Consider the following 13,038-nt stretch of genomic DNA (forward strand, 5'->3'; position numbering starts at 1 on the left):
ATATTTGAATTGAATCAGAGCCACGAATCATAACGCTTTGAATCAGTCAGAGAGGTGGGGGGGGCAGTGAAGCATTCCATGACTGACCAATACCAGTGTAACAAGTAAGGGAAATCATGCATAGGCAGGGTTTATTTAATGCATTCCAGCAAGCATTTGTTTTCAGGAATACTTAATTAATTGTTGGGGCAAAAACGCATTTGCAAATTTACAAATAGTATTTTATGCTATGGTTTTGGGTCTACAAGTTTTGGGCAACAATTTGATGAATTTGGCCGGTCTTCCAAGAGGGCAAGTCCCTAACAGCAACACGTTCTTATACGACATCTCAGTCCGTGTTCGATCGTCTGTACGAGAGTTATCGGGTCCCCCTCTCCCGCAACGGATGGACGGAGATAACAACAATAATAAAAGTACACTCCACCCTTTCCAGCCTTCCATTTAAAAACGCTTCTCGCACGTCGACGACGCAGGCCAGAGCAGCGACAGCGAGGAGCTGCCGCAGAACGAGCCGATGGGGGGCAAGAGTGCGGCGTCGCATGGCAAGCACGCGGCCGCCGGCGCGGCGAGCAGGAGCACCCGAGCCGCGCGCTCTCCCCCGGGGGGCTCCCCGCCATCCCTGCCGCTGGCAGGGACCGCCCACGGCCGATCGGGCGGTGAACGCGGGGCCGGGGAGAGGGTGGGACGACCGCCGCGCCTCAGCCTCCAGATCGGTATGCTGCCGCTGCCGCTGTCGTGCGGCTGACCGCGGCGGAAAGTCGAAGCTTTTTTTTTTGCCCTTTCCTCTGCTGAATCTCGGAACGCGCAAACGGTTAGAGCCGTTGTTTTCTAAAGGCGTTCCGCAGAGAACTGCAGCAACGTGAGCGCATTGTATGGAAGCTGGCGCCAAACTGCGCCACACGCCCTCCCGCATGGCTTTGTGGTACGTCTTCAGGTCGGAAGACGTACCGATAAAGTTGTTAGTTTTAAGGGACTTGCATCCTTTGAGTGACCAGCTTGAAATAAGCTTGACTGGTAACACGTGAAAGGTAAAGTTTATGCAAGGATGTGGCTGTTGATCTCATACGCGTATATAGCGTTTGTGTCTGCACTGTGTGGGGAGCGGTAGTGTAGCGGCCAACACCAGTGACGATTATCTGAATCGGTCCGTGTCTGCTACTCGGTCGACTCGGCCTCAAATGAGTACCTGGTGCGGTGTGTAAACATCACCACTGGGGAGACAAAGGCGGCTGAGCTTGGTGCTGGCCACCCACCCCCTCGTGTGCTGTGCCGGCCTTCATAAGTGCTAACAGCATTTGCCCCAACAGTCTGTTAAGGCTTTATGGGGGGGTCTTTGTTTCGTATGCTTATTAGCATTTCTCATTTCTCTAGAACTGGTGGGGATGAGCGGCGCGGAGAGGATCTCGTTCCTGCAGGAGCGCCTGCAGGAGATCCGCACGTACTACCTGTCCCTCAAGACCGAGGTGGCCACCATCGACCGGAGACGCAAGAAGCTCCGCAAGAGGGAGCGCGAGGGTGAGCCCCGTTTACACCCCCATCGCACCACATTTGCCAACGGCAGCACATCCACTGCTCCACCGCTTGAACTGACTGCAGGACCACATCCAATGCAGCATCTCTTCTTCTGCTGCTGCTGCACCACTTTCACTGCTGCACCACAATGTCAACTGCAGAACAACGTCAAGTGGAGCACCACATCCAATGCAGCGTCTCTTCCACTGCAGCACCACATTTATCAGCCGTGGCACATTCATCCGCAGGAGCACGTGCACCTGCAATACATCATCCACATGAATGTTTATATTTGGTTAAGCAATTATGTCAAAATGGCCTTAACCACGAGGTTTCCTGTACTGTCTGCCAGAGAAAAGGAAAGGGGAGAAGAGAGGGAGTTGAGTTGACGGCAACAGGGAAATAGTAAAATACTCGCACTCGCGTACAGGTGTCTGGGTCAAAGCTCAGGCATGTGGGGGAAGCTCCTCATAAATATGGGTTTGTAAACGTGTGTGCATCTACCAATGTGACACCGCTTTTATATCAGCAGTGCCACATCCACTAGAGCGATCACCTTCTGCTTGGGGCACCACATGCTTGTTGTGTGTATGTTTTTTTTGTTTGTATTAATCCTGCCTTCTTTCGGCAGCTACGAAGTCACTGACGTCATCCGAATCGTGCACAGGATCCCTGTCACCGGCCCGGCCTGCCCTGGCGTTGGAGCTCAGCTCGTAGCCGCGGCGTGTCGTCGCTGGGATATGCGAAAGGAACAAAAAACTCTTTAGAAGTGACCGTATCAAACGACGACAGCAACAACTATATCTATGTGTGTGTGTGTAGCATTTCGGGTGCGTGGTTCGTTGTTGCCAGAGACGGTTATCAGTGCCGTGGATTCTTTCACGGAACGTGCTGGAAAGTTAAGTTAAGGTTCAGAACAGCCAGTTCATTAAAATGTGACGGTGACAACGCTACGTTTTCATATCGCGCTCATGACGCCGGGGGGTGTCACCGGGAGCGCTTTACATCCACGTCTAATTTAAAACATTTGAAAGAGGGGACCCCCCACCAGTGGCAGCTGTGTCCCCTTGTGGGCACAAGGTGACTTCAGCACCTGGCTTGCAAACGGGCATTAGTCTGCCAAGTATGAGGGCGATGATTGCTTTGTGTAATCCCAATCGCGGTAGGTGGCAGAGATGAATTCAAAAGGGAGCGTTGTTGTGGGCGTCTGTGTACGTGCGTGGTGTGTGTGTGTGTGCGTGTACGTGTGATGTGTGTGCCATGTGCATCCTTCAGAGAAGGTGGTGCAAATAAGCAAACAGCCTCCAGCCAACGACAACCTGTTTCACCCGGTATGAATATGGCTGTCCCAACTAAGAGCGCGGAACAAACGGTGACGCAAAAGCTGTGCAAAGCAAAAAAAAAAGGCCCCTTTCCCTGGTTAATGCTACTGTGCGAAAGCTTTTTAAATAAAATGTGACATTTTTATCACGGTGGAACAAAACGGCCACGCAAGTGTTTAGTTGGTGCTCTGTCGCCTTCGAAACGTTCCATTGCGAGCGGTTCTTTGTGTTCGTGTGCACCTTTTGCAACTGCCATGTTTGATTTTAGTGGGGGGGGAAATCAAGGCAAAGTGTGTCTTCCTGATTACGGTGTGTTTGTATATGTATACAATGTGCAGCTTGTGGGTAAAGCGTTATGGCAGCTTCGTAGCCTTACCCGAAGACGAAACTTAAACCAAAAGTGTGCACACTGCGATTTCGGACGGCACCCATGGAACATTTTACACGCATTAAAGTATGGATTCTTATACACTATTTATACCCTAGTATTTATACAAACCAGTCTGGAAGCTAATTATATGAACCTTACATTTCTGAGGCTTACAAATTTGGTTAAATATAGATAGTTGGGGAAATTAAATGACACATCGCAAAATCCCGCGTGTTAAATGAAATGCGTTTTGGTTGCTTGATGCACTGAGATTCAGAATTGTTTTAAAAAGTTTGTTGAATTTTTTTAAATATCTAAAGTGCCACTGACCATTTTGGCTTAGTCTTAATGTGTTGCCTCTTTTGCAATTAAGACCAAATAGCAGAATATTTAACAGAATAGTATTTTTCCCATAATTCATGAGCCTAATGTTCAAAGCATGTGTTTTTATCCTAAGTTCTCAAAGCCATAATTCATCCCGTTGTTTACGTTGTTCCAAAGCTTGGATTTGTTCATTAAAATAACACGCAATTTATCATGTACTGCAGTAGATTGTAGTCCGAACGTATGTAGGCTTTTTTTTAAACATGTACTTTTTAATTGTTCAGAGTACCCGCTTACAAGTACCGATACTTCACCATCAACCCGTGTGCGTTCGTGTAAGCGTAGGAATTTCGGGGAGTGAAATGGTGACAATGAAGTGCTCATAAGTAGATCAATTAATTTATGAAATTGTATTTTTTAGCAGTTTATTTTTTGCGGTCCTCAGAGCCTGCTGGGTCTTATCGCGACGCGTTATTTGAATGCACTGTCGGCCTCTCAGATTCGTAACGACGTGCCGCGTCTTAGGGCATCCGGGTTGGTGTAAGGTGCCATCGGCAAACGAACCTAGTCAGGACACCGCAGCTGTTTTGCAAAACCCAAAACGTTACCAAAAAATAACACACAACTCAGATTGTTTGCATTACCAGGGTTCATTACTACCAACGATGCTTTATAAATGCATCGTTAATCCTTACAAAACCCAAAGTTCGCTGCATTTCAGTCACGGTATGCCGATAAGGAGTGGCATATGCACGGTCTCTACATTTCTGTCCGGTTTTCGTCGTGTTCTGCTCCGTTGATGTTACTGAACCATCTCTTGGTTTTATCACCCCAAGGTGCATTTTCCGTTCTTCTACAGGGTCCGGCACTTCGAGTGACTATTAGAACCACACGCCATGCCACCCATCCCCTTTTATTATCTGAAAACCGGCCTGAAAGCAATTATTTTGATACGTATAAGTATAAAAAAAACAAAAAAAATCAATTCTACAAAATTTATGACTTGAAAATGTTTCTCTTTCTATGGAGAAATGGTTTGATACATTTATTAAAAAAAAGTTATGAGAGATGTAAATGAACATTTTAACTTGCCTACGGTGAAATCTACTATAACGCATATTTATTCTAATAACGGTATACGTGTGTTGTTAGTGGTAGGGATTTTTTTCATGATGCTGTGCCGAGTATTATGTGGCTTTTTTCAGGTTCTTCCACGTCTTAGTATTGCATGTCCGCTTGTGCATGAAGCGCCATAGAGAGAGGTGGTCGAACATAGCCGGTTTTCACATCGTGTTGTGGACAAAGCCTGAACTATTCTGACATCAGTTGTTAATGCAAAAAAAAACCATTGTACTTAATCGATGTGCCCAAGTCATAGTTTTCAAATAAAACTATACTTAATCATACAAGAGGCCAAGTGGGGTATATATGACTTGTAAATAATAGTTTAAACTAGATTTTTTGTAAAAGGCCGGACGTCCAAGATAGCATTCATAACATATTTATCTAAATGTTGCGTCTGTTTCGATTACGGCATGACATTAAAACTGGGGAACTCCCAGAAAAGTTTTTTCAATAAATTGCCTTCCCAGTTAAAAAAAAAATACACTTGCAAAGTAGACAAGAATGCAATGACAGTATGGTATAGATTGAGGGCTTTTATTAACAATTCGAGCAGCCAAAGGCATGAGAACGTAAGGGTATTAAATTTAGTGGCGAGTCTGTGTGCTGTATACAGACGGACACATGCTTGAGATGATGCCTGCAGTGAACAGACTTAAGGAACCGTGGGACGTTTTAATTTTTTTGCAAGCAGGTTTATTATAGCCAAGACAAAAAAAATGTTCACGTTTTTGTACTATCATTGTATACTGTGATTTTGATGGAATTTCGTTGCTAGTTTTTTTACTGGTTTTGGTTCATTTTTTTTCATCGCGTACGATTTTCAGGTCGTTGATGATACAAGCATTTGTTTTCCTTCCATGGTGCGTACAGCAGAAGAGATCCACAATGGTACTTAAGCCAGACCTTTTAATCTTTGAAAATGCAGTTTGTAAACGAGTTTTAACGGTGCGTGTACTCGAATGAAGAGATAATGGGATTGTTTCATTTGCAGTCGGCGCTTGCCAACATGCTTTCTCATGCCTAGTCTCCCTCATGGGAGATGACAAGAGTGTCTTTATAGCTGATTGTACCATTTCCTCCGAAGCCACGGGCCAGAATTGTGACTTTTGAGCCAATGAGAAAGAAATGTTGTGCCTCTGTAGAATGCGAAGTCGTAGAGTGTTGTGATCCGTTTGTATTTAAAGAGTGGGGGCGGGGGGGGAGTTTATATATGGTAGGTGATTGAAACAATACTGTAATTGCAGTGCAATAGGCTTTTGTTCAAGAGAGAATGATATTAAGTCACACATTGTGGGCTCTGGAAGTATAGAGATGGTGGCATATTGTTTGAGTAAATAAAATCAGCAATATACAGCACCGCAATGTATTTTAAATAAACATGTACAGTATAAACCAGCAGACGATGGACATTTGCAAAAAAAAACCCAAAACGTATTTTTATGTACATTATGACATATGAACCGAATGTGCATTTGAAACAATCCTTGTTGTAATCAGTGTTTCGACTTTGAATGGTTGCTATATTAAATGTGGTTCCCCCCCAATGCGACAAAGTAATATCAGCTTGGGACGTGTTGTTTTGCTGTCGTTGAGATGAACGCATTAATTTAGTAGATTCTAGTAACGTTTTCTCTGCAGCGTACGACATATTTGTAACGAGCGTAGGTTCATATTAAGCACAATACATATAATTTTTAAAAAATACATTTATAATTCCTGCTGTAATCGGGAATAGCTTAACTTATCAGTACACGAAATAAAAAAAAAGAACGAGATGACATTGTGTCGATGCGACTCGCGTTTATTCAGCGCCGTGATTCGCTTGCACTTGCCACCAGAGGGCGCCAACGCGATTTCTCTGGTCACCTGGTCCACGTGGATTTGTGAGTGCTCCAGTTGGTTTTGTTCAACCAGGCGAGTTGTTCAATGACGGCAACAAGAGCATATCTGTCAACCCCTTATCAGTGCCATACCTTATTACACACCAATTCAGACCATGTTGGTCACCCCGTGTCATACATCTAAACGTTCAAACTTCAAAGTCCCATCACAAGGGAGAAACAAACAAATTGACACCTTTTTTGCCCGTAATGAAACGGCTGTACGCCGTATGGACCTGAAAATGCATTTTTCCTGTACAAGAATACGGGTAAACCGTATGGGTTGACAAGTATGCAAGAGGCCCTCTGTTTCCACTCTTGTTTCACATCTGCAATGTATTCTCGCGAAGTCTGACTCAAAAAAAAAATATCTCTACAATTCACCCGGAATCAATCGGGTTTGAGCGTGTATAGTGATGGGTTGGGTGGCCACGATGCATCAAAATACGTGCCGTGGGTTTTTACAGGGCCACACGCTGTCAGACGAGGGCAGTGCAACAACATGTACTGTAGTTTGCTCCCAACGTCTATGCTCCCCGCCTTCACACCACCCGACACGAACCAGCATGGTGAATGATGGACCAGGCGCGATCAGAATCGGTGTCTTTATTTGTATTGAAGGAATCCGATACGCTGTGAAGCTCGTTTTTCACAGATGTCCAGCACACGGGCGGGTCCGCAACGCTACATCGACAAGAAATGCAACGAAGGGTACACGAGTAAGATAGAGAAAATGTAATCAAGACAATCATGAATATAAATTAAGCGTGGAAGTACAAATTGCACTCGGTACATTCCTGCACATTTGTCAATTTGAGCGCAGGCTGACAATCCGCACGGCGTGGGGAAAGAGGTCCTCGTTCAGCAGTTGATTCACAAAAGGGCCGCACTTTTACACAGTGCAGCAATTCGTGCGGTGGTGCGGGGGGGTATGAGCTGTGCATGCTCGCCGTCGACTCTGTTCCGCACCGACCACGGAGGGAGACGCATACCGGCACCACCACTCCCGTATTTGTGATGCACTCCGCGTTTTAACAATCCCGCCTCCCACCGGGGGTATTTTAACCGCAGCATTTCCGCTCCATGCACGCGGTAAACATTCGGCAGCTGCAGTGAATTTAGTTGTGGCATCGCTGAGCCACGCGCACCGACAAGCCCTGACCACCGTTTTTTTTTAAACCTTCATCTCTCCCCCGGTTTAACCGAGCTATTGTCTATAGTCTATACAATGAACAAGCAGACACTCCGCCTCATTCACACGTGCCGCCTTCACACAACCAAAGCAAGCACCAATACACGAGTGTGTTTTACACATCCCATCGGCTGCACGTTTTCTGAGCAGGAAAGTCTGGACCGGTTTCTGATTTCAATGACTCGTCAGGCTTGCTTGTCCCAAATGCTGGTGAACTGCCAGATGTTTATACTGTATATCGGCAAGGATCCTCGCTTAGATACGAGCCCTTAGTTCGATGTAAAACTATAATATTTAGCATTTCACGATAGAGTATGCGTTTAATATGAGCAAGTGTGTGTGACGTTCTGCGTACCGAGGGTGGAATCGCAGTCTTTTGTAAACTTGCTGCTGGACGGATGAAAGCCTTCCCAAATGCGTTGTGTGACCATACTTCACCACACTGGTCAGTGCGAGTTCGTGAAGGGGGCGGTGGAGTGGGGGGGGCATGACCAGTGTAGACATGAACTCGCCGTGGCGGGGAATCGAACGCAGGGTATAGTGCTTCGAACTATCGCGAGCAGGCTACACTGAAGCACCCACCAGGAAAGCCCACGTGGTATTGACATAATTGACCGAGCGCTCAAAGAAAAATATATTTTTTAAACGGCGTCGAAAACGTGGCACTCGAGTACCCGATTCGTGCGGCTAAGATGCGGTGACGGACACCCATCGAAGTTGTGCGCCACGGCGCGTGGGGTTTTCGGGTTTATTTGACCATCCATCAGACGCGATCAGAGTGAATTGGGGCTGGTGCGCTCATCATCTACAATTATTCATGAACTGGTATACATACAGCGCAACAGAAATTGGTTGTATGGTACTGCCCACAACTTCGCCTAGGCACGACGCAGACACACCACGGACATAACCACACTTACAAAAGACAACGATACCCCGTATATAGCCTGCAGACTGTAGGGGAAAATGCTGTTAGCGAGCACCTATGAAGGCCGGCACGGCAGACGAGGGGGTGGGTGGCCAGCACCACGCCGGGCCGCCTTTGTCTCCTCAGTGTCGATATTTACACATCGCATCAGGTACTCGTTTGAGGCTGAGTCGACCTAGGGGAGGCACAGAACCGGTTCAGATAATCGTCGCTGGGTGTTGGCCGTAAGAGGGAATCGATCCTTGGTCGCTGGGTTCGTAACGCAGCGCGCTAACCGCTACACTACCGCTTTCCACAGCAAAGCTCCCCCGTATAGCCTTAATAGACTGTAGGGGCAAGTGCTGTTAGCGAGCACCTACAGCACACAGACAGACACACACAGACAGACACACAGACAGACACACATAGACAGACACACAGGCACACACACAGACAGACACACAGACACACACAGACAGACACACACACACAGACACACACACAGACAGACGCACAGACACACACACACAGACACACACACACACAGACAAACACAGAGACACACACACAGACACACACAGACAGACACACACAGACACACACAGACAGACACACACACAGACACACACACAGACACACACACAGACAGACAGACACACACACAGACAGACACACACAGACAGACACACACACACACAGACACACACACGTGCGTGCATCGCGCGGTGACGTCAGGGCTAGGCGCTCCGGCCGACCCTACGTCACGTCTCCTCTCATCCCGAGCGCGAGACGCGCCTTGGCTCGCGAGAGCCTCAACAGCGAGCGGCGAGAGACGAGGCGGGGAGGATTAGACGGCAGGAGTCGCACCGACAACAATAACAACATCAGCAACGGAGACACGGGGACAAAGAGTAGAATACCAATTGCAACAATAGCGACAATATTAAGCATTACAGTCATCATTGCCAGCACCACCATCACCATCACCTTCATCACAGCAAACACCACCACTTTTTTACCATTTGCCCAGTGATGTTATTATTATATTAATCTTGGGCTCGTTCGTGTAAGCGAGTGGCTTGTCCAGCCGTTACTGTAAATCGTCACCATCGCCTTCATTAACCCCGTGTATATTTAACGAGGGTGATGATTTCTTGGTGAAAGATAGCCACCCGTGCATCCATTCACTGCGCACGATCGACAGTTTACATAGACTGTACAACTTTACACACACACATACAGACCATTGTGGACAATCACCATGGTTGTAAATCAATTAGAAGACACCCACGAATCGGAACGAATAACAACGCATCGGTGTTGCCATAGCCTAATATAAGCGACGATACTACACCGGCATCGATAATAATATCGATATATAAAGTCGGTGGATGACACGGACATCGACCGGACAACACATCCCCGCCGCCGCTGTTAAATCATTCGAGGCGGAGTGTAGCAAGCACGAGGATGTCTTCGTCTCCGCGGAGGCAGTCGTGCTACCTGTGCGACCTTCCCCGCATGCCGTGGGCCATGGTGTGGGACTTCACCGAGCCGGTGTGCCGAGGCTGCGTCAACTACGAAGGAGCCGACCGGGCCGAGCTGGTGATCGGCACGGCCAGGAGGTTGCGACGTGCACACGGACTCCCTGTCCCAGGACCTGATCTCTCTCATCATCACCACCATCAACAACAACATCATCAGCAGCAGCATCAGCAGCAGCACCAGCAGCAGCAACATTCAAAAGCGGAGTCGCCCGAAGCTACGGCGGATGGAGCGGAAGCAGCGGAATCAGGACGAGAGGATGCGCGGAGCAGCAGCAGCAGCAGCCTTCATCATCATCAGCAGCAGCATCACCAGCATGCTCAGCAGCAGCAACATCGGCAGTCGCCAGCTATGATCAGCAGCAGCAATTGCAGCTACGGCGAGGGACGTGGTGCCTTTGTGCTGCGCTATCCCAGCGTGGAGCGCGGTGGTGCGGGTGGTGGCACGACCATCGCCACCACAGCCCACCCACGCCAACACCCGCTGCACGGAGCCATGCCTCTGGCGCTGTCTGGATCTGTCGCCTGCTCTTCGTCGACCTCGTCTTCCTCCGTGCCCTCCCCGCACGCACACGGCCGAGCTTTCAGCCACGCTGCGGCCGAGATGGAGGAATCTTCACCCCCGAGGGACTCAAGCCTGGATCAGTCGAGGAGACACCTCCTACACGCGGCGAACTCGACCAACAGCGGCAGCAGCAACTGCGGTATCAACTCTTCGAGCGCTGCCGCCACCACCATCACCACCACCACCACTTCCCCCTCCTCCTCCTCGTCGACTATCCTCTCTGCACAAGCTCCAAGCGGAAGCAACGGCTCTCGCTCATGCTACTCGCTGATGATCAGACGAACCGGCTCTCAAGGCCAGTCTCACTACAACACGACCACCTCCGCCAGCAGCAGTGGCAGTGGTGGCGGTAACGCTTTGGGAAACAGCAGCAGCAGCAGCAGCGCCGGCAGCGTTGGCATCAACCCGGAGATGCTTGTGATCGGCGCACAGGAGAGGACATCGGCCAGGGACAGGCAGAGGAACGCCGAGGTGATGGCCGAGCTGTGCGAGAGCTTGCGCAACCGCGCCGAGAGTTGGGCCAGCAAGCCGGCCACGGTGCGAGACACCTTGATGGCGCTGTCTCGGAGCTCGCCGTTCGAGGTGCGCTTCAAGAAGGACCACTCCCTCGTGGGCAGGGTCTTCGCCTTCGACGCCACCGCCAAGCCGGGCACGGAGTACGAGCTCAAGATCTACATCGAGTACCCGAGCGGCTCAGCCAACGTGTACTCGAGCGCGTCCGGCGTGGCCAAGCAGATGTATCAGGACAGCACCAAGGACTTCGGACGAGGCCTCTCCTCGGGCTTCAAGTACCTGGAGTACGAGAGGAAGCACGGCAGCGGCGACTGGAGGCTGCTCGGAGACGTTCTGCCCGAGTCGGTGAGGTTCTTCAAGGAGATGGTGGCGGGTGACCTCTTGCCGCTGCCCTTCCTGGACAGCAGGTGGCCCGTGCTGCCCTCGGCACTCTGCGAGCACCCGCGGTCGATGTCCGCTCCGGGTAGGGGCGCCGGCTCACGCAAGCGCAAGTCGTCCGTCCACCTCCACCTCAGCAGAGACGGCAAGATGCAGGCGGGCGGAGACGACCATCAGCAGCAGCAGCGACTGCGGCAGCACTGGCTGATGCAGCCTCAAGCTGACGTCCTCGTCAAGGTGCACGGGTGCAGGACGTCCGGTTCTGGCTCGGCAGGGTTTGGGCAGCAGCAGCAGCCGCCGCCGCCGCCGACCTCATCAACATCGTCATCCTCATCCCCGCGGCCGAACTGCTCGCCGGAAGTCACCGCGTGCAGCAACCTCACGGCCACCACCACCACCACCACGAGCACCACCACGAGCACGGGCGCGCTGAACTCGTTCGCTCAGCCCACGATGGAAGACGACGACGATCCGTCGTCGACGCACTCGCAGCAACACGCGGCGTCCACGCGCCCTCAGGGGGCCGGCTCGGAGGCCGAATCCGGAGGCCCTCTGCTCATCATCTCGCCACCGGCATGGCGAGGCTCCTCCCTGCGCAATGGGGACCAGGGTTCGCCGACCCCCGACGTCGCGTCCCAGGTGTCGCTGCACGGAACGGATCCGTCGGCGCTCACCCCGACCTCCGCTACGGCCTCGGCGGGTGCCACGGGCCCCTTGCACTGCGCGCTGTGCCAGGAGCGGCTGGAGGACACCCACTTTGTCCAGTGTCCCTCCGTGGCCGCGCATCGCTTCTGCTTCCCTTGCTCTCGGGGGAGCATCAGATCCCAGGGGGCCTGCGGCGAGGTGTACTGCCCCAGCGGGGAGCGCTGCCCATTGCTGGGATCGAGCGTGCCGTGGGCCTTCATGCAAGGAGAGATTGCCACCATCCTCGCCGGCGATGTGAAGGTGGAAAAGGAGAGAGACTGAAGATTGAACTTGAAACGTTTTGCTCCTTTGCGCGCGCGGATGTCTGGTTTATTAAAAAGCGACGTGTGATAATGTACAGCCCACATTTGTCAATCAATTACTGGATTAAGACCCTCACCACCTCATGCTGTATTGGTTGTGCGGGGTTGCTTGATCATACTTCACCACGCTGGTCAGTGCGGGTCGTCGGGAGTGCGGGTTGCAGACAATGTACAGCCGTTCGTCAAACTGTTTCTGAACGCAGACTTCTCCCCACTCTGTATCGGTTGTCGGGATTGTTTAACCGGACATCATCATGCTGATCACTGCCGGTTGGTGAATATTGGGGGATGTGTGTCCAAGACCGATTTCGGATATCGGTCAGGTCGCTGGATTCACAGTGCAATGTGATAACCGCTGAGCCACTTCTCCACCACCTCGCCGACAAGTCCAATATCCAT

General features: G+C 50.4%; 1 protein-coding gene across 3 annotated transcripts in view; it reads left to right on the plus strand.

Moving 5' to 3' along the window:
• Positions 1-12,676, plus strand: part of LOC144728788 (uncharacterized) — a 42,381-nt gene extending 29,705 nt beyond the window's left edge. For 2 of the 3 annotated variants that reach the window (XM_078608434.1, XM_078608435.1), the window contains exons 23-25: positions 474-713; positions 1,372-1,515; positions 2,144-2,358. In XM_078608434.1, coding sequence (XP_078464560.1) covers positions 474-713; positions 1,372-1,515; positions 2,144-2,229 — 470 coding nt within the window. In that variant the 3' untranslated portion in view covers positions 2,230-2,358. Of the gene's footprint in view, positions 1-473; positions 714-1,371; positions 1,516-2,143; positions 2,359-10,827 lie in introns of those variants that run through there. The other variant, XM_078608436.1, reaches the window with a different exon arrangement.
• Positions 12,677-13,038: the final 362 nt, after the last annotated feature.

Source organism: Lampetra planeri, chromosome 30 (genome assembly GCF_965212315.1).
Source record: "Lampetra planeri chromosome 30, kcLamPlan1.2.h2, whole genome shotgun sequence".
NCBI lineage: Eukaryota > Metazoa > Chordata > Hyperoartia > Petromyzontiformes > Petromyzontidae > Lampetra > Lampetra planeri.